Consider the following 21,485-nt stretch of genomic DNA (forward strand, 5'->3'; position numbering starts at 1 on the left):
GCCTAAACTACTCTGAAGTCTTTACCGAGGCCTTTAAATGGACCTACTGTCTCTTTCCACCGAGAAAAAAGGATAAGAAAGGTGAAAAGAATTCAGGAGCGCCTCATGTGTGCGTGTTTCTTTTCAAATAGAGGAAGGACTCGAGTAAAATGGTGACTCATCTTTCATGAGATGTTCTTCCTCGGGTAAAGCATGTGTCAAGCATTGATTAGTGCTTGTGCTTTTATTGAAAAGGATAGTAGTAGAGGTAATATGATCTTATTCTCATGAAACAAAGAGGGGTTATTAGAGATGCACACATGTTAAAATCATAAATGTTTGATTTATACAGGTTTTGTTAGTTATTTTATTAGAGATGCACACATGTTAAAATCAGGAATGTTTGATTTATACAGGTTGTGGGTCTAGGGGTTTTTCAGAAAAATTAATTGTTTTGTTAGTTATTTTTTTTAGTTTATAAAATTAAATATTATACTTGATAATTTTATTTTTTCTAATTTATTTAGGGTTTTTATTGTTTTTTCTTTATTTTCATGTTTTTTTGGTTTGTTTAGATTAGTTTTTGGATTTATTTAAGAAGTTGTAAATCTTTTAGTGAGATAGATTACTTGAAAAGAAATATTTGATAATAAAATTATAAATTAGAGTTATATGTGACAATCTTATTCAATTTCAATTTTTTCTTTATAGCTTGTTGTCTTATTGTTCATGTTTCCATCTGTATTAATTGATATCATGACCTAATAATCTTAATGGTTATTTGTTTGTTATATGATTGAAAAATCATGGCTAAAAGAGATATTAAAAGAAAATGTGCTTGTGTTATAGGGGACGAGGAAACTTCTTTTTAAGAAAAAGATGTTCAAAAACTGGTGATAAAAGACATGTGAAAACAAATTGTAAATTTATCTTATCAGTTGGCGGAGATGAGGAACCCGAAGGATCATGAGAAAAGTGATCACAGATCCATGGGTAAGTTAAAAGAACCATTTCAGATGCCTGAACAAGTAAAGCAACTTTTTAATCAAGATGAATACGATATTGAAATTGAGTATTTGGAAGATTCTAGTTTTTTTGTAGATTGGAATCAACGATTTTTATTTGATGATGATGATGATGATGATGATGATAAAGAAGAAGATTTAAATGCAAAATTCTTGGTTTGTGATGTCAAAAAGAAGGGAACAAAATTATATATTGTTCCAAAGATGATTTTTTTTATGAATCATATTGTGATAGATATGTCTCACATATGCTTGAGGATAATTTTTAAATTGATAGGATCAAAGTTAATGTTTTTTATAGGTAAAAGTTGTGAAGTAGATTTTCAAACCTCTTTTTGACGTTAAAATTGGTCTCATTGTTAGGATTGTTGAACATATAATTGATTGTTATGATGTTTTTAATAGAAAAGCTAAACATATAAAGGGTTAAAAACTTTTAATTGAACATTCATGAAATTGAGACAAGAATAATTTGAACTCAATGTCAAGTATTTTACAACCTGGGAAGAGTGTTATAGCAGGATTTTTTAGGAAATGTTGTTTGTTTTCTTAGCTATTTTTTTATTTCACTTAGGAAATTGAATATCATGCTTAATAATTTTATTATTTGTAGTATGTATGGACTTTTATTTCTTTTTATTTATTTTCATGTTTCTATTTTGTTTAGGTTAGTTTTTTTATTTATTTAAGGAGACTTAAACTTCTTAGTAAGGTAGACTATTTAAAGAAAAATATTTAGTTATAGAAATATGAATTAGGGTTCTATGTAACCATCTTATTCGACTTTAATATTGTCTTTTTAACTTATTGTCTTTTTGTTTGTATTTTTATCTATGTTAGTTGACATTAGAGTGTAACTATTCTGATAGTTATTTGCTTGTTGTGTGATGGAATAATCATGACTGAAAGAGATAATAAAATATAGCGTTCTTGTATTAGAAAGGATACAAAGGTCTTTCAAGAGAAAAAAATGTTCAAAAATTGGTGTTAGGAACATGCAAAGACATATTCTAGAATTGAAAAAAAAAGAAAATTTAGAAAATGGTTATAAAAGACATGCAAACACAAATTGCAAAATTAACTCATTAGTTGATGAAAGTGAGAATCCAAGGGATCGCGAGAAAAGTGATCACATATCTATGACTAATTTTGAGAAATCATTTAAGAGGCATGAGCAAAGAACACAATTCTTTTATTGGGATGAATCTTATGTTAAAATTGAAATTTTTGATGATTCCAGTTCCTTTATGAATTGAAATTAACCATAAAAAATTGAAAGGGGTGATGAAAATGGTGTTGAATAAGAAGATTTAGATACAAAATTCTTAGTGTATGATGTCCATCAAAAAGGAAAAAAAATTAGATATGGTTTTAAAAATGATTTTTTTTTATTTAGCATATTGTGAAATGTGTGCCTCATATGTGTTAGAGGAGAATTATGGAATTGATAGGGCCAAAGTTGATGTTATTATACTTCTGATAAAAGTTATGAAGCATATTTTTAAATCTCCTCCTAACATAAAGTATGGTTTTGTTAGAAAGGTTGAGTATGATATTAACATGTATGGTATTTTTAATGGAAAGGAGACTAATACAATAGGATTTATTTGAAAAAGATATTTGTTTTTTTAGTTTTTTTTTCCTATTTAGTTTAAGGAATTAAATATTATGCTTAATAATAAAATATCATTTTTATTTTTCTTCAAAAAATATTAAAACACTAATCGATCAAGTTAATCTGAATTAACTCATTCAACTCTTAACACCAAACTAGTTTAATAACTTTGCATGCATCAATTAATCATTGATATTTTTATGAGTTAAACTTTAACCAATAATGAAGAAACTGGAGATTGAAATATTCAAAGACATGTTAACCAATGATTGTTTATATACTATAATTCTTGATAAATTAGTAATTTTAACTAAATGATATTTTTTTAGACTTGAATTTGAAGTCAAAATAAGATTTTGACTAAATAACATCTTGATTAATTAATAAACTTTTATGGATCTAAAAGTATTAATTTTTAGATGGTTAACTATAGTTTTTAATTCAAAAAACTCCTCATAACCAGGGTGATAATAAGACAAAAGCAAGTAGCCAATATGTACAATTATTTCTTTTGATGATGGCAATATAGACTTCTGTTTGGCTTCAAATACATATAAAATGTTTTGGGTAATTCCTAAGAAAGTCAAGTCAACTTTCTCTTTACTTTTTGAATTCCAAACTAAGAATTACAACACTTTCTATTAAATCTGACATATGGAAAAGAATTAAAAAAGAACTAAATACTCATAAAATTTCAAGTTTTTTTCTCATCACACCAATACAATTTTACCCTAACAAGGTGGAAATGAGCATGAGATGTATAGATTGGGAATTATCCTTAAATATTTAAAGAGAATTGATAGAAAACCAACTAATATCTTGTGCTAAAAAAGTAGGCAATTTAATTAGGACATTATTTAACATGTAGTTATATAATTAAGTAATAAGATTGACTTTTTAGAATGCATTTTTGTCATGTTGAGGGCATTCTATGTATATTTGTCCTTATTATCTCAAAACTGATTGATTATATTTCTCTTACAAGACAAATTATACAAATGAGCAGGGTAACAAGAGAAAAGGCACATGACATTCTTAATTGTAGCTTATGCCTCGTGGCTTCATCATGCAAGTTGTTAGGTTTTTTTTATGCTTATTTCATCTAGTGGTTTTCATTTCAATAGCAAAGGATTGAATGTTCATTGAGGCTCTAAATAAAAATAAAAAAAAAATTGGCCAATGACAGCCTATGGTAGTGGGCTATATAATTTGTTTTTGGAATCTCTCATGTCTACCTTAGTTTATGCATCATTCTAAATTTCTAATCACTAGTTAGAACTATACTCAACACAGAACTTGTTTCTTATAAAATGTTTTAAGCTATTTTTATTTTTTCAGGGTCCAACCGTACTTAAAAAATGTATATTTTTATTTTAAATTAATTTTTTTGAGTATTTTTGAATTATTTTGATGTATTGATATTAAAAATTAGTATATATATATATATATATATATATTATTTTAATACATTTTTAATCCAAAAATATTTTAAAAAACAAATTTTACCACGATCTCAAACATTATCTTTATCCTTTAGTTTCTTAATGTCATTGCTTATTGATGGGAAATAAAGTAGCTATTAAATCCCCTGAACATTGTATGAAAAATCTTTTGACATATTATTCTAGGGATAAACTATAAAGCTAGGATGCTATGAATAATCAACTGAGAAGACTAGAAAAATTATCATTTATTCCCATCAACATCTCCACTTACTTCTAGATTGAGAGTACCAAGTTGTTTTAACTTTACATCATTGCCTTTTATTCCAAAAATCAAGAATTGAAACCTAAATTCCTAAGGGAAAAAAATCTAGAATTGAATGATATTTGTATGAGATGATGTTGGTACCAATATTATTAGTACTAGGAAATGCTAGGAGAACTATAAGAAATTAAAACTTGGACAATAGAGGATTTATAGCCATAAAGATTATGTTTAGGACACAAATTAAATTGGCATAACTATGGTTCCGTATGATTAAAATCAATTTTGAGTTTTATTATAGGTTATCTTTACAATTAAAAGGTTTTCCTCATAAAACCTTGATGCTCTGTGTTTATTTTCTTTTGTGATCACCTTCTATATTACTGCTAAAATCCTTTGTTAATCTGATTATAGTGTCCAATATGCGCTCCAGTTTATTTGCTATTATATATCAATGCATTAATTGTACGATTCAAAGATAATTTAGCTCTTCAGATGAGGGTGATTTTGATGATTTTCATTTTTCATATATCAATGAGTTACGTCTCCATGAATGTAATAGCTTTATTGTTCATAACGCATCTTAATGTTGGTAAAGCTTCCATTTGGTCTTCCCGTTGTTTCTTGTAGCGTGGAAGCAAATTTGCATTGAAATCTTTGATATTAATTTGTTTTCTAATTTATCATCAAAGCCTGATGGACTTTTCATTAACTGTTTTATGAATTAGGCACTATGTGTATGTTGGAATGTTACAAGAATTTCTCGACGACTTTGTGTGTCTGTCATCAGCCGTTCATCATATATAATAAAAATATTTCCCACTTAGTCTCTTCTAAAATGAATAACAATAATTCACTAACTTGTATGCTTTGTGCATTATATTGTATAATGAGAAGATATTATTCGCAGTTTGCCTATTAGGATCATCCAATTGCATTTAGGACATGATGACAAGCTGCCTTAAAACACATGAATCTTCAATTTAAATTAAAGTCATAACAACGGTAGAGGCACACAGATCTTTCTATTGATGTGTCAGCAGGCATACAGTTTGATAAGCTTAACTTTAAAAAAGTCTTTCATTGTTATGAAGGTTTATATTGTTACAATAACTCTCAAGAATATACCATCAGTTTAAGAAACGATAGTGGTTTTGATACTTTATGTATCATTACGAAGAACTAAAATAAAGCATTATTATGGAGTATTGCTTTTCAGGCTTTCTATTTCTTTAATGATAGTTATTGGGATAGAGAAACTCAATATATCTCAAAAGGATTTTGTCATTGAAATTAAAGGCATTATCTTATGATCAAAATCATTTTAGAATTATGAAATGTGTGGAAATTCATTAGAAAATAACACATTTAAATACACTCGCTTTAATCAATGACATGAGAGAAGGCATTAGGAAAAATAATAAACATGTGATAGTATAACAATAAGGTCCATGATAGCATAAGCTTCAAAAGATTTAATGAAATGTTAAATCTAATTAATAAATAATTACATGTAATCAAATCTAATAAAGAGAGAAGATGGTTAAATATTAAACTTAAGAAATTATTATAAACTTTATGACGACAAAATGATAACATAGACTTTCTAAGAAATTAGTTGCGTGAACATGATGAATGGAAACAGAGAGGATGATTAAATATTGTTGTGTACAGTTTTTCTCTTACAATAACAACTTTATTGAATTTTCCATTGATTTTTTTTTATGTAAGGTCAAAATAAAGGAAATGTGTTTGAGTGGTCAGACTTTAATGACTAGGCCATCTACTTCACAATAATACTCAGCTCTCACAACAGCCTAACCAAGTACTCCTTTCCTAGTCATAATCAATTTCTAGCACAATTGTATTGGTCAATCATCCTACAAAACCCTATATCAAATTATTGCTTCTCGTAGCTCCTTCTATAATTCCAAAAATACATATTTATGCAATAAAGCTATAAAAATATCTGAGGCATTTTATTGTCAACTTGTTTTAAACCTTTGTTGGCATAAATGAGGGGAAATATCACCAAATGCTTATACATGTTAAATCTCCTTTCCTTATCTCTTAAGGCAATCACCCTACTACTTATCCTTTAAAATATCCAGATATCTTTGTTACCTATGTTTAATACCTTACTTTCATGTTATAAATTTGAACTATAATCTCATTCATATGTATTATTTAGCTACTTAATTCCACATCATGTTTACCTTTATCTTGATCCATTCATAAATAAGCTTTTCACCTATAAATATGTTTTTTTTTTAAAAAAAATACTTTATCTCTTCATAATAGAACTTTTTATTCTAACCCATACTCCATCTTCTCTTTATCGAACACTTGGTTTCAACCCTTGAACTATCTGGATTTTCAACCTATATATCTTATTCTAATATTGTTCTGAATCTGACTATTTAAAAATATCTCTAATCTGCATGTCTCTTCTATATACTTTTCAAGTTGACAAAATATCGTTTTCCTTTTCTAACCATAAGTCTAATTTGCTTAGTGAGCCTTCTTATCATAGGTCTAACTCTTTGAACTACGACATCTCATTCTCGAAAGCCTTCTCCATGTCTTCATCTTAGAATGCATCTAATCCTTCACAAGTAAGTCTCTTCTCATATATCCTCTACTTCTTCTTTTATCCCAACCGCACCTTACCCTTATAACTCTAGGTGTAATTACATTAGAAAGCCAAAACACCCTTTTGATCTCCATGCCACCACCATTTCTCCCAACATTGAACCCTTAAGCATATTTAACAACATCACACTTGGTGTCAAGCCATGAGTGATAAATTAATGCAATGACTTACTTTCCGATCAAACATAGTCTTTCATTATATGAACCTCTATAAAATTAACTCCTAATTAATTTAAGAAATTTATTAAATTTAAGGTGATATTCAGGAGTTCTTAGCATCCCGTTAGACAGATCTAGAGTTATTTAGGGATTTATTACATGAACATTTGATTTTTTTATTTTGAATAATTCTTTAAAGGTTAAATTGTTACAATCTACAAGTCGTCTACTTGTCTGATCTCCAACGATAATCCACACAAACTGCAAATAATTTTTTTTTAAAATCCCTATTTATAAAAGAAAAATTACTAAGTTTAGAGTGTTAACTCTTTACTCTATGACTTATGTAGTTTTTTTATCTAATAGATAATGTTTTTAATGACTTATGTAGTTTTTTTTATCTAATAGATAATTTTTTAAAAAATAAGAGGCATAACTTTATATTTAAAGGGAATCTTAAAAACCCTATAAATGACAAAAATATTTATTTTCCCCTTAAATAATATTTATATATATTATATAAAGATAATTTTAGAAATTTAATCAATCAAATCTCTACTTGATTATTCTAAGATTAGAATTATAATCCCTGAATTAAATACATTATAGTGTTTAATTTCTAAAATTATTTTCAATCAAGTCACACTTGATTAAGTATCTCAGTTTAATTTCTAAATATTGGTTCTTAATATGTATGACTCCTTAGATTCCTAATATGTTGACCCAAATATAAATTATAATTCTAAATAAATAAAATTAAATAAATCATATAATTTAATTTATTATAAATTCAGTAACTGATTAATTTATATTTGAATATCAAATGCATCTTCTAACAACATGCAATGATCCTTTAAAATATTAAGAAAATCATAAGTGATTTGACTTAACCTTTCAGTAACCGATTTTTCAGTGTAATTATTATCCCTTCATCAATAATATTTTGATTTAGACATTTTAGTATAGAATGTGTCTACCATGTTAAATCATATTTGTTAACAATATTATTGTCATTGATCTTTTTAAATAAGATTTGAAATTCTTTTTAAATTTCATTCCACATTGTGCAATGATTTAACAATCAATACTATATGTACAAGTAAGTTTAGTTTATATCTTGTGTTTTTATTACAATGTGTTGATGCATTTCAAATCTAAATATTCAGACTAACTTTATGTTTAAATTGATTTTATATAAGATGTAATGGGTCTTTTAATGTCAAATTAAATATGAGGGCCACTTATATTTGGGGTTAAAACCATATTGGACTTCGCAATCCAATATATGTACTTTAATATAAAATATTAACATGTTTTTAAAAATCAATTGGAGATGAATGATAAATTATTCTCAAGGAACCTCTCATTACATCATAATTTTTCAACAATCAAATTCACACATGCTTAAACAATTCAATATCATATATTTACATAGATGTAATTCAATTAATTATTCTACAAATTTAACTAAAGTACATTACACAATTCAAAGATTTATAAATAAAGACTATTAACAAAATTATAATTGAAATAAGTACATAATTAAATACAGAAATTTGATTAGATAGATGAAATAAAATATCAATAAATTCTTTTTTACTTTCTTTCTTTTCTTTTTGAAAAATTACTTATAAGATCATTAAATTAATTTGGTCATCTAGAATTATATATTTCAATTAAATTTCAGAATAATTTTTAATTTTTTTTTTAACATCAACCAAAAATATAATTATTCTTATCGTTTATTAACTAGAGCATTAATTTCATTAATAGGTAATTAATTTCTTATCCATCCATTCAACAAGCACTAATTCCATCAATCCAGAAAATTAATTCAATAATTCACTCATTTATCAGGTTACTAATCATATTAGCTAGGAAATTAATTCTTTATCATGTCCATTTGTCAGGGCACTAATTTCATTAGACTAGGAATTAGTTCAACGATTTATCCATTCACCTGGGTACTAATAATGCTAACTAGAGAACTAATTCCTTATCATGCCCATTTATCGGGGCACTAATTCCATCAATCCAGGAATTAGTTCAATGTTTTGTCCATTCACCAGGGTACTAATCCCTTTAACTAAGGAATTAATTTCTTATTACACCCATTCACCATGACACTAATTCAATTAATCCGAAAATTAGTTCATCACACCACATATTTTATTTCCTTAAGTAAACAATATAACAATTACTAATTTATCAACCACAATTAATCAGATAAAAATACATATTGACCAATAATAAATTCAAGCATTGTATAATCACCTGACGATTAAGCTCGAATTAAAGTTACCTATTGTGGTGTTAGTCTAATAGCCTCTTCTGAATTGACAAGTATATCACATTATTTCTTTTCACACACACACACACACACCCACTCTTTCTCACTTAAAAATCTTAATCAAGTTTATTCATTCATATCAAACTTTAACTAATATCATAATTCTACTTTCCATATCAACATAATTAATAAATGAAATTTTTCCAATTATCCTTTTATTTGCTAAAAAATTAGATTAAAAAAGAAACCTAAAAAATTCCTTCTTTCTTTTATAAATTTTCTTCTCATTTTTTAAATTCCCACATTCTAGCACAATTCATTTCATCATTCAAATATATATATATATATATATATATGTATGTATATATAAAATTTTATTTGTTTTTAGCTTAAATTTAAACTAAAGGAAAACATAAAAATTTCATGTTATATTCACTCTTTAACATTAATTTCATCTCTTTTCTATATAATCCCATCATCTTATCAAAATTCTTATATTATTATTTTGTCAAAAATCCCTTCTTCAAAAGCACCTACAATTTTGCTTCAATTACAATAATTTCTTACTTTCTTTACTCATTTCAATAATTTTAACACACTTTCATAATCAATAACAATTTTCCCTAAACTTTATTAAGAATCCTAACTTTTAATTCCACAATGATCAATCAATTTAAAACATAAATTCTTAAATAATCTTATTTAAAAGTGTTAAGGCATCTTACCAAGCAATATCCAAAGCTATAACACTTTTAAATTGAGAAATTTTCCCTAGCTTTGATTTCTTCCCTCTTTTTGGTCGAATGCTTCTCTTTCTCTTTTGAAAAATAAGGTTTGTTTTGTTTTTTTTTCTCTTTCCCTCCACGTGCATGCACACACATATATATACACGCATATACACATAACCTTTTTACAAATTCTTTTTATGTCCCTTAATAGTAACTTTTATGATTTTCAATAAATTTCTCAAATCTTGACGCCTATTTATATCAAATTTTCCCTAAACTATTTTGAATATTGTTAAGTTACTTGTTTGTACTTTTAGTTTCATGAAATTCACTTCCATAAAAATCTTATTTGTATTTTTATGTTTATTTATTTATTTTAACACACGAACAAAATATTTTATTTCAGATTCTCGAATCTATCATCATTCTTATAATTTAATTTATCATTTTTTCTTGTTTTTTGTAATCTTGACTTTTATTATTATCAATGATATTACCCCGGGTTTTACATTATATGACTTGGTTCATAGACTTGACTATGTCAAATAAGTTAGTTTTATTTCAATTAGACAAAAAACAATGGCAAGGACAACAAATTGACTAAATAAAAAAAAATATCATAACAACTTGGAAAAAAAAATATTTTTCCTAAAAGGGACAAACGATTGTGTAAAAAAAGGACACAAAACAATTGGCTTGGTTCAACTTGAGTAATCATAATAAACTTATAACCTTGAAAATCAGGGTAAAGTCAACCCGAGTTATCTCGTCAAACTTATAATTTGGTCCATGAGTTTGGAATAATTTGATAAAAAAAAATAAAAAAGATAACAAAGCCTTTTTTTCCTTAAAAAAAACTAATCCACGTTAACTTTTCAACCATATAACCTGAGTTATTAGACCATAAATATCTTAAGTGGAAAAACTATAAAGTCCAACTGCCAATTAATCAAAATATTTAAGGATGAAATTGAAGGAAAAAAAACTCAATTATACAATAGGATTCAAAATTAAAAAATTAGCAATTAAAAGAGTAAGAATGAAAATTAAAATTCAAAAAAATATATTTCTAATTTAAGGGTGAAACTGAAAGAAAATTCAATTTAAGAAAAGGATCCAAAAAGAATTTAAAACAATCAAACAAATGATGATTAAATTGAAATAAAAAATAAAAACAAATGTTTGATCGAAGTGTAAAATTAAAAAGAAAAATAAATTAAACAAAAAAAATAATCAAAAGAATGAAAACCAAATTGAAAAAAAATAACATGGATCAAATTATGATAAAATGATGAAATTAAAAACAAATCAAGCCCATAAATTGAGGGAAAGTATGAATTTTTGCATGATCGGCGTGAATGTTGAAGGGAGGAGTGAAAAGAAAGAAAAAAATAAATTGCCACCGATAATAAACGAAGCTAACATTAACCCACGTGTTACCCTAAAAGAAAAAGGGTACCATGATGTTTTCAACAACATAATAAAAAGGGGATTTTGGTTGTCGGGAGGAACCGTCTGAAAGGTATGGGTGCCTTCCATATGTGTGAGTCACTTTTTATTTTTTATTAGTTTTTATATTTATTCAAATATCAAACAAACTGCCCCTTATCTGACCTAAAAATGATGAAAAAACCATTGTAAAAACACGAAAAAGCCCATTGACGCTAGTTTTAATTTTTTTTGCTTTCAATGAGATTTTGGTATTTTCATTGTGCTTTTTGTTTTTATTTATTTAATATTAATTCAAATACCAAATTACCTCTTAGATGATCTTATAGTAACAAAAAAAAAACATTATGAAAATATATAAAAGCTCATTGACATCAATTTTAAATATTTTACTTGCATGTTGATCATTTTATTATGCTTTTAAAATAAAAAAAATTTATTTGTATCCAAACAATTTGGTAATGACTATTGGATATTGTGAAAAGACCTCAATGTCTTTAATAGCTAATTTTAAGTTTTTCGATAGAAAGGTTAGGACCATGAAAATACTATTCCAATAAACTCTATTTTCACTAGTCTATAATGTTTTTCCCTCATATTTTAACTTTTATTAATATAAATTGGAGTAATAATACCCAAAAAAAGAAAAATTCATATAATTAAATTTAATTAATTTAAAACCCTTTAATAAATTTACAATTAATGTGATATTTGTATTCCTATCTTGTTTTATTAAAGATCTAGATCTTAAGTCAAAACTTATTATTAAAAGTAAAATTTAAAATCCATCAAAAATGGAAAGAGTCCTCCTTTATCAATTCATGACTAGTATATAAAAAGTGAAAATATTATTATTATTATTAATAAAAACTAATCTTTTAAGAAAAACTACTATTTCAATTCAGTTGCACTGTACATTGAAATAATGTTATTAAGTGATCTTATTTTTTTAGATCCCTGAAAATTTAGTTTGTTTCGGTCATTGTTTTTTTTTCAATTTTATTTTTTTATATTAAATTAATAAAAAAACTTTAACCTGATAATTTCTTTTCTTTTACATGCAATTAAGTTCTTATGATGTCAAAGAAAAGTCTTATTGTTAAATTGATTCTTAATTTTGTAGGGTGGAATTTCAATTTATAATTTAAAAAAAAATTTGAAACACTATAAACTACATGGTACACTAAAACAAAAGGAGATACTTGTTTTTGTTTATTGTTCATGAGTAGTTGAAAAGGACATTTTGATTATTGAAGTTTTTAATTTATTAATTCTTTATTCTTATTTTTTAAGGATTAAACATATTGAAAAACAAAGGAGAAAAGAAATGTGGTCATTGATCACATTCTTGCAACATAAAAATTAATATTGGTATTAATGTGTTCTATTTGATAAAATGAGGGCCATTAAGATATTTTTTTATCCTTTATTTTTCTAAAAAGGAGATTGAGAGCTCAAAAGGTTTTTTTTATTCCAAATGATGTTTTAATTTTTTTGATTAATTAAAGTTAATTTTGAGATAATAAATGAGTTTATTGAGGTTTTATAGTATTTCTTAGATGTTTGTAGATGAAAAAATAATTAAAAATGATTTTTCTTTAATTCTTTCTAAGAAGCTAGGGTCTAATTTTTCGACCACTTGAATGGTTAGAATTCAATCACTACAAATGATACATTATTTATTTTTTTAAAGAGAAAAAACAAAAATAATTCTAGTGCACTAGCTCATCCAAGTTTAGGCCTCTGGTTTTTTTTTTTTTTTTTTTTTTATAAAGAGTTTATGGAGTTTTTTTCATAAATTTTAATTAAATTCATTAAAATAAAGTTTTTATAAATATATTTAGGATATTATTTTAATAAATATTATTTATTTTTAAAATAATATTACAATATTTTTTTTTTATAATATTAGCAAACTCTTTTGTTTGCAATCCTTTATGATTTTATTATTATTTTTTTTTCAAATATTTTATTAATAGTCTTTTCAGAGAATATTTATTTTTATCATATTATAATTTAAAGTTTTTCATTGAAATATGTGAGTAATATATTATTCTTATATATTTTAATAAATGAATATTTATATCAAAATCATTAAAATATTATTTTTTAAAACTTGTTTTTATGATTCTCATATAAAAGATGGGAGCGAATTAGTAAGGTAAAGAAATTTTAGTTAAAAGGTAACGTTTTTATTCTTATTTCAAATTATTGAATTTTTAATATTTATTCTAATTGCTTATAATATTTACCAAATAAAAAACATAGCTAAAAAGGTTATATATTTTCTTTTGAGAAAATATAAATAATTAAGAAAAGGTGGAATTACACCAAAAAGTTATTTTGTTCAATAGAATTTAATTTTTTTTGAAAAATTAATTTTATTTTCATATAATTAAATAAAAAAATTTAAATAGCTTCTCACGGCACAAAATAAAATATATTAATAAGCATCTATCTTTTAAATTTTAAATTTATTATTTAATCAACGCTAGCATTTTAATATTTGTTAATATATATAATTTATTTATTTATTTTATTAAATACACACAATTCCTTTTCATCTCACAATTACTTTTTTTTTATATATATATATATATATATTTTATTTTAGAATACGAGGCTTGCATATAGTGCGGAACTGCGGATCAATTGGGTAGTTTAATATAAAATAAATTATTATTATTATTATTATTATTGAATACTGTCCGAAACTTATAAATTACAATACAGATAAAGTACAACCTGCTCATATTTTTCCAATTATTATAGCAGTGGGAACAAAGACATACTTATCCAGTAATTTCATTGCACAGAGGGACCGTCACCAAGCCAAGAAGACTTGCCACCACTATTAAAGCCAAAAAAGAGAAAGAAAGACGGACCACCCTTTGCATCTATCTGCATGTATTGTTTCGACTTTGACAGAGAAGCAAGAAAGCATCAATCTTTATTGAATTAAGTTTTGAGGTCATGGCAGCAGCAACAGCAGAGGCAGCCAGATCTTCATCAGGTAGTGGTGGGGGGGCATCAGCTGATTCCTATGTAGGTAGCTTGATTAGCTTGACTTCAAAGTCTGAGATTCGTTATGAAGGCGTTCTTTTTAACATCGATACTCAAGAATCCACCATCGGTTTAAGAAATGGTAATTATTTCAATCTTTCATTTTTGGGTTTTTTTTTTCTTTTTGTGGGACTTTGCTTTCTGGGTTTGTGTTTTTTAGGTTGTTGAGACTGGGATTCTTTCAATCTTGAATGGTTTTTTTTTTATTATTATTATTACGTGTCAATGTGATTTTGTGATGTGGGTTGGAGCTTTGGAGTGCTTTGCGTTTTGGTTTAGTCATTTATGTATGGATATGGATGTTCAAATATCAATTGTATTCAATACTAGAAGCTTCATTTGTACTTGGAAGAATTTCTACTGGTAAAGAAAATTTTGGGAGCCCAGTTCAATGTTGTTTGCTGAATGGGAAATGGTAAAAGATATTAGCATTAAAACATATCTATATATCTGAGGAATTGTTGTTGTGTTGTTTAAGAGGATTGAACTAAGGCAGCTATGGTTGCAGAATCTGCTTCATGGTCCTCTTTGGTATTAGACATTTTTGTTTATGATTCAAGGTGGTACTATTATTCAATGAGAGGAAGGATGCCATGTTGGTAAGAAGAAAGAATGAAAGGAAGGGCATAACACTCTTGTGCAATCTTTTACAATTTTCAATAGTGTCATGTCTTAATTGGAAGGATCTGTTGGTTTTGTAAGTCCAGAAATTCCGTTGATAAACTAGTTGAACATTAACTTCTCCATATAATGTCACTGATTTTGCATATTACGTAAATGTAAGTTTGGAAAGAGAACAAAACTGGACCAATGGAGTGTGAATTACATCTCATTTCTGTTTCCATGAGTTACATTTCATGAATGATTTGATGAGATTTGTACGTAATCTGGGATAAGTTCTCATCCAAAGTAGATCATAGAATTTATCTCTTATTGAGGTCAAAATGCTTTTTTTTAGAATGGTTGAAAGAATCCCTTATCACAGGATAACAGTATTGTTTCTAACAGTTGTGTGTGGCTGTTGCAGCTCTCATTTCTGGTCATAAAATTGGTATTCTTCACTCCCATGACCGAACTAAATTGCTCATCTGACACCATTTTGTTAGATTTCTCTTCCACACTATGGGAGGCAAGACATACTGGCAACTTGCATTCCATTTATATGGTAGTGTGTTAAACATTCTAAGGCCTAAGGCGTTCTGGTGCCGCACAAGTTTTTGAAATTTGAAAATATGTTTTTCAATTCTTTTCCGAGCCTGGATATTGGTGTCTTTTATACTCAGATCTTGATGAAGTCATCAAAACCAACCAGGAAGATGTTCATCTCTTCGTTTTATGGTCTTTTATTTTAGTTTCAGTTGTTTTTCTACATGTTTCTGTTTCTTTCTGCTTTCCTTTTCATGAGGATCTCTATTTCACCTTGAAATTAGCTACTAATATACCTTTCTTTTCATAAAACAGTAATTGGAGATGCCCTTAGGCCTTCCATTTTCAAGTTTACATGTAATTACTAATTGAGATGGTTTTTACTTGTTTAAAATTTGCTAAACCAATGATGAAGCTGTTTCACCTGTCAGCTCTCTTTCTAAGCTACTAGTTCAAGGTTTCTCTTACATCAATGGCCAAAGAATGGTGTTTTTCTTAAATTATCTCTTCTTTGCAGGAAGAACAGCAATTTTTGAAAAGTTAAACACTCACTGAAAACCAAATATTGTTTTGGTTGTAGGACAGCAAACTGACAGCCTGACACAAACAAATTTGTCTAAAGAAATGTATTGCATGATAAATTATTATAAGCACAATTCAAGTTGCTTCAGTCTTTTACATATGCTGTGTGCTTGTCTTGTGCCCTCTTTGCATCTTTAATGTAATTATTTATAGGAAAAAATGAAACCCTCTCCTAATGCTGGATAATATTGTTACACATACGTAGATATCACATCATTTTCATATGAAACCAGTGATATTTCCGTGATAGAAGTGTTTTCCTTAACATAACAATAGCTTTTGTTGCTTTTATGCCTGCTGAAATACCCTCTATTGTTTTCACTTTACCATGCAGTTTTTTTAGTAGAAATTTTTATACTTGTGCGGAAAAATTTGGTTCACAATCTTCTATGTTTTGTGCTAATCCTAATTTAAATTGCTATAGCAGGAACCACATTTTTCTAGAGTCAATATCATTTAATATGTTTTTCAGCCACTTCAACTTTCTTGTATTTCTGAGGATAATGAAATTGCAAGTCTCAAAAGATTTTAAAAGTAAATCTTTGGTTAGAAGTTCTGCTTTCAAGTTCTGTATTTTATTCCCTCTCTTTCTTCTGGTTACTTTTTAAAGATGCAGAGCATATCTTTTGGTTTTAAATTGCGTCACTTAAATTTGCAGTAAGATCATTTGGAACAGAAGGGCGGAAAAAGGATGGTCTACAAGTTCCTCCAAGTGATAAAGTTTACGAGTTCATACTCTTCCGAGGAACTGATATCAAGGTATATTGATTATCTCAATGAGAATCATATGCTGTGCAAATGAAAAGGCAAAGTCTGGACTAGGTGTTAAGAGGCTCTTCCTGGAACATGCATAATATGTATTATGATCATACTTGCGATCATTGCTTATGCTTGATTTCTTCTTGGATAAACTGTCTGTATTAGACCACACAGTTTGGAACTAGAAAACATGCATGCTTTTTTATTTTATTTTTTTTCGTGTTGTTTGTAAGTTCAGAATTATTGTCTCTGGTCATTCCTGCACCATGTTCAAAAGATTGACCGTTTATCAACCACACACTTTGGCACTGTATAGATGGTCTAAAATGAGGCATACAACTTCGAACTTGTTAGCCACAGACAGACTAGGATTTTGTTTTCATGGCTGAGTTTTTTGACACCATGTTGCTACTTGTTGGTAGTTGTGATGGTTTTGTATTTTTGCTGTGTCGTCTCTTTTATTTACACTCCAGATGAAGTTCTGGCTAAGATGTGCTAGGCTTGATTCTGGGCGCGAATTCATCAACCATGCTTGCCTGCCCTGGACAGGGAATTATATACTTGTTAAGCCCCTCCCTGTGCAGCAAAAATTTTGGTGCAGAATATCATAAATAAAGTGCCACTACAATTCTTGACACTGTTTCTTAGGACATCTCATGTTTAAAATCAGTTTCAGTTGGATTTATTAAAGCTTTGTTGCACACCAGCTCACATAAACATAAAGAAATCCTTCATTTGTTGAGTTTTGGAAAATCATGTTGAATATTTCAGGAGTTACAGTAGACCATCATTGATTTTACAGTTTATGGGCCAAACATTTTGTTAAGTTGGCTTCTGATAGTCTTCATATTTAAATTATCATTGGATAGCTCATTTGTATTCTTTCTTTGGTTCATTTGGTCACAGGATTTGCAGGTCAAATCTTATCCACCTGTTCAGACTGCAACACCAGTACACAATGATCCTGCAATCATCCAGGTGAAGAAAATAAAAATATGCATTTCTATACTTGCACCAATTAGATATTATTGATGTTCAGGTAAATAAATTAGGGCTGATTTGGATACTATTAGGGTTTTGCAGCAAATTTACCATGGGACCTCTACGAAAACTAGTGCCACCTCTTCCTTTTGCAAGGTAGAGGTCCTGGGGTTGAACAACAGAGAAAACTCTGGGTAGTGTGGGTTGCCCCCACTTCATAATTCCTGTTATAAACTTGAAGAAGAAATTTGCTAATATAAGTGATTTATTTGCATATATGGACATATGTGATTCCAGAATAATTTGTTTTATTAGTCAGTGGATAATACTTGTATAAAAATCTGAATAGTGCTTGTTGTATCTTGGCTTGACATGGACTTGTGAAAGAATGTCTTGCCTTGCTTACTCAACATTGTTTATTTGACTTCCCTTTGCAGTCTCAGTATCCTCAAGCAACAACTGCATCCATGAATTTGCCTCCTTCTGCTAATGGATCGCTAACAGATCCAAGTTCCCATGCTTCATCCAATGGTCTTCCCAGGGCAACATTTCAAGGGAGTCTTCCCCAATATCAGCCTGGTACGAGTTTAGAACCGTGGGGTTTGTCACATCTTCCTCCAACCACAAACACTAGTGGGCTTGCCATGCCAATGTATTGGCAGGGATGCTATGGGCCCTCAAATGGAGTTCAGGCCCCACAGCAAGCTTTGCTTCGACCACCTCCCAACTTGTCAATGCCACCTTCCATGTTGCAATATGTGCAGTATCCTGCCATGAATGCATCCAACACTTCAGTTTCTCCACTCACAGAAAACCCCCCTCCTTTGTTGCCACCATTTAGTGCAAGCACCTTAAATTTACAGACTTCTACCCTACCATCACGGTCTTCTGCAATGGTATCAGACTCAACAAATTTAATTCCTGACAGGGTTTCTACTCAAACTCTTCCTAGTAAAGTGCCATTGGCATCCCCATTGACCACTGCTGTAGATAAAATTGCAGTTGCATCATCAGGTTCTGACGTACCCATGACAGTGCCAGATCCAATAATGCCTTTTAAAAGTATTTCTGAAACTCCAACCTCCATTATCAGGGCATCAAGTTCAGTTATTAACGAGGGAAAAATGCCTTCTCTAGTTACGCCGGGCCAACTTTTGCAGCCTGGCCCCCCTATAATGCCCTCACTGCAGTCTTCACATATAGCTCAAAAGGATGTTGAGGTGGTGCAGGTATCATCACCAGAATTGTCAACACCACCACCAACAACAGCTGTGACTGAAGTACAGGAATCCATATTACCCCTACCTTCACAACCTGAACATAAGGTTTGCAAATTTGCCTAGAGCTCTATCATTGTTGACTTGAGAAAATTTGAAATTGAACATTTTAAATTGATTTTTCCTGGTGCCTTGTTTGGTAATAAATTCTTTTCTACAAGTTTCTCACATAAATTGTTTATATAATCTACCTCATCTGTTTCTTTTCCCTTTGAAGGTATATGGAGCTCCTATGTACACTTACCAAAGTAATAGAGGAGGCCGTGGAAGGGGAAGAGGAAATGAGGTATTTGTTGTCTTGCTTGCATTTTTCCATAATGGCAGATTTAACCTTTTTCTTCATCATGATCAGGAAATTTCACTTTGATTCTGTATGACATGGCCAACATAAAATAAGGACCTTACATTATCCAATGAGCTGTTACTTCTAAGGAATATTAAATCGAAAGTTTCTGATAACATCCTACTTTAGTTTCGCATTCTCTAATTTCTTCTCCCTTTCCTTTGTTTTTCGTTTTTTTTGGTTATTTTTGCTTTTCTTAACAATGCAATTTCTAGTTCTAGGTACATAATAGTCTTAGTTTTTGTGCTTAATTTCTTCCTTTTCTTTCTCAATCACTGCTAGTTCATTGGTAACACCAGAAAAACAGTTTGTCTGTATTGCTTTTCCAAACCAAGTTAGTTATGGCCAATATTCTTTGAGGTGATGGTATTGGTGGACTTTGATTTTTAACAAACCAATCTTTCGGATTGCAGATTGCACGTTCTGCTACCAGATTTGAGGAGGATTTCGATTTTACAGCAATGAATGAGAAATTCAACAAGGAAGAAGTATGGGGTCACCTTGGTAAGAGTCACAAAGGTCAAGACAGGGATGATTTACTAGATGAAGATGATGTTGGATCATCAAAACATGAGACCAAGGTAAACTCTCTCTCTCTCTCTTACACGCGCGCGCGCATGCGCGCACACACTCACAAAGCTGTAAAGATTGAAAGGATCTTCTGTCTACAATCCATTGTATTTGTTCTTACTCCGCATTTCTTGTTCTGCAGCCTGTTTATGTGAAGGATGACTTTTTTGATTCTATTTCGTGTGGTGCTCTTGATGGTGGATCACGCAATGGGAGGGCTAGGTTTTCCCAGCAGTCTATAAGAGATACCAATGTCAGTGTTGTTCCCTATAGTCCTCATCAGTTTACTTTTTCTAATTTTATAATTTAATCTGATAAAATTTGTCAATGTCTTTACTGCAGCTACTAAATTATGCTGGATTGTCCACATAGTTTTGTTTTGTTTTAGAATAGAAGTTTCAAAAACATTCTGAACTGCTGAAATGATGAATTTCTTTTTTCAAATGCCATGATCAACCCTGTTTCTCTTTGTTCTGGAATAGTTTTTGTTTCATTATAACTGAGCTGAATTTCTCTTGATTTAAAATTGCAGGCATTTGGTAATTTCTCCCACCATCGGGGTGGTCGAGGTGGCTGGGGACCTGATCGGGGTGGTCGAGGTGGCTGGGGACCTGATCGGGGTGGTCGATCACATGGTGGTTATTATGGAAGAGGTTATGGCTATGCTGGCCGTGGTAGAGGTTACGGCAATGATTCCTTCTAATTATCACTCGAGTTTATAGTGTAATATTTGGTGATATTTAGTTCCTGTCGAAGTCATCTCACACCAACCAATACTGAGTTTGTAGGGTAATGGTTGGTTTGGTGCTTGGAGTTTGCAATGCAATGATCAGGTGTAACCTGTCACCTGATGGTAATGCCTGGCTGAATTGGAGATATCCATAAATGGTGATGTAACTTCTTCTCTGGTTGCTTGGAAATGTGCTGAAAATAAACAAAAGAACATATTTTGTTGAATGACTAATTTATTTGTGGAGTTCCCCCACCTTTTATGTATTGTTTCTTGGCCGAAGTGAAACTTAAAGACAAGCAGTTCTCTTGAAATCATTCCTCTTGTTTCCTTGCTGTGCTCAAATAACAAGAGCATGCCAGCTAAACAGCAGCAACTCTATTGAAATGGTAAAACTTGAACTTTAATGTTGCCATGATTGCAATTTTAT

General features: G+C 29.1%; 1 protein-coding gene across 1 annotated transcript; it reads left to right on the forward strand.

Moving 5' to 3' along the window:
* The first annotated feature begins 14,368 nt into the window (after positions 1-14,368).
* Positions 14,369-21,346, forward strand: LOC105123343 (protein decapping 5-like). Its single transcript, XM_011022893.1, has 8 exons — positions 14,369-14,749; positions 17,054-17,154; positions 18,061-18,132; positions 18,573-19,460; positions 19,630-19,698; positions 20,169-20,336; positions 20,468-20,578; positions 20,858-21,346. Exons 1-8 carry the CDS (start codon positions 14,578-14,580, stop codon positions 21,026-21,028), a joined length of 1,752 nt encoding a protein of 583 aa, XP_011021195.1. The 5' UTR covers positions 14,369-14,577; the 3' UTR covers positions 21,029-21,346.
* The last annotated feature ends 139 nt before the right edge of the window (positions 21,347-21,485 follow it).

Source organism: Populus euphratica, unplaced genomic scaffold (genome assembly GCF_000495115.2).
Source record: "Populus euphratica unplaced genomic scaffold, PopEup_1.0 scaffold10.1, whole genome shotgun sequence".
In the NCBI taxonomy this organism is placed as follows: domain Eukaryota; kingdom Viridiplantae; phylum Streptophyta; class Magnoliopsida; order Malpighiales; family Salicaceae; genus Populus; species Populus euphratica.

Excerpts from the sequence above, each read along its gene's own strand:
- LOC105123343 (XM_011022893.1), top strand. The coding sequence starts at position 14,578 with ATGGCAGCAGCAACAGCAGAGGCAGCCAGATCTTCATCAGGTAGTGGT. Across the intron at positions 14,750-17,053 it reads CACCATCGGTTTAAGAAATG|TAAGATCATTTGGAACAGAA; the intron begins GTAATTATTTCA and ends TTAAATTTGCAG. Across the intron at positions 19,461-19,629 it reads CTTCACAACCTGAACATAAG|GTATATGGAGCTCCTATGTA; the intron begins GTTTGCAAATTT and ends TTCCCTTTGAAG.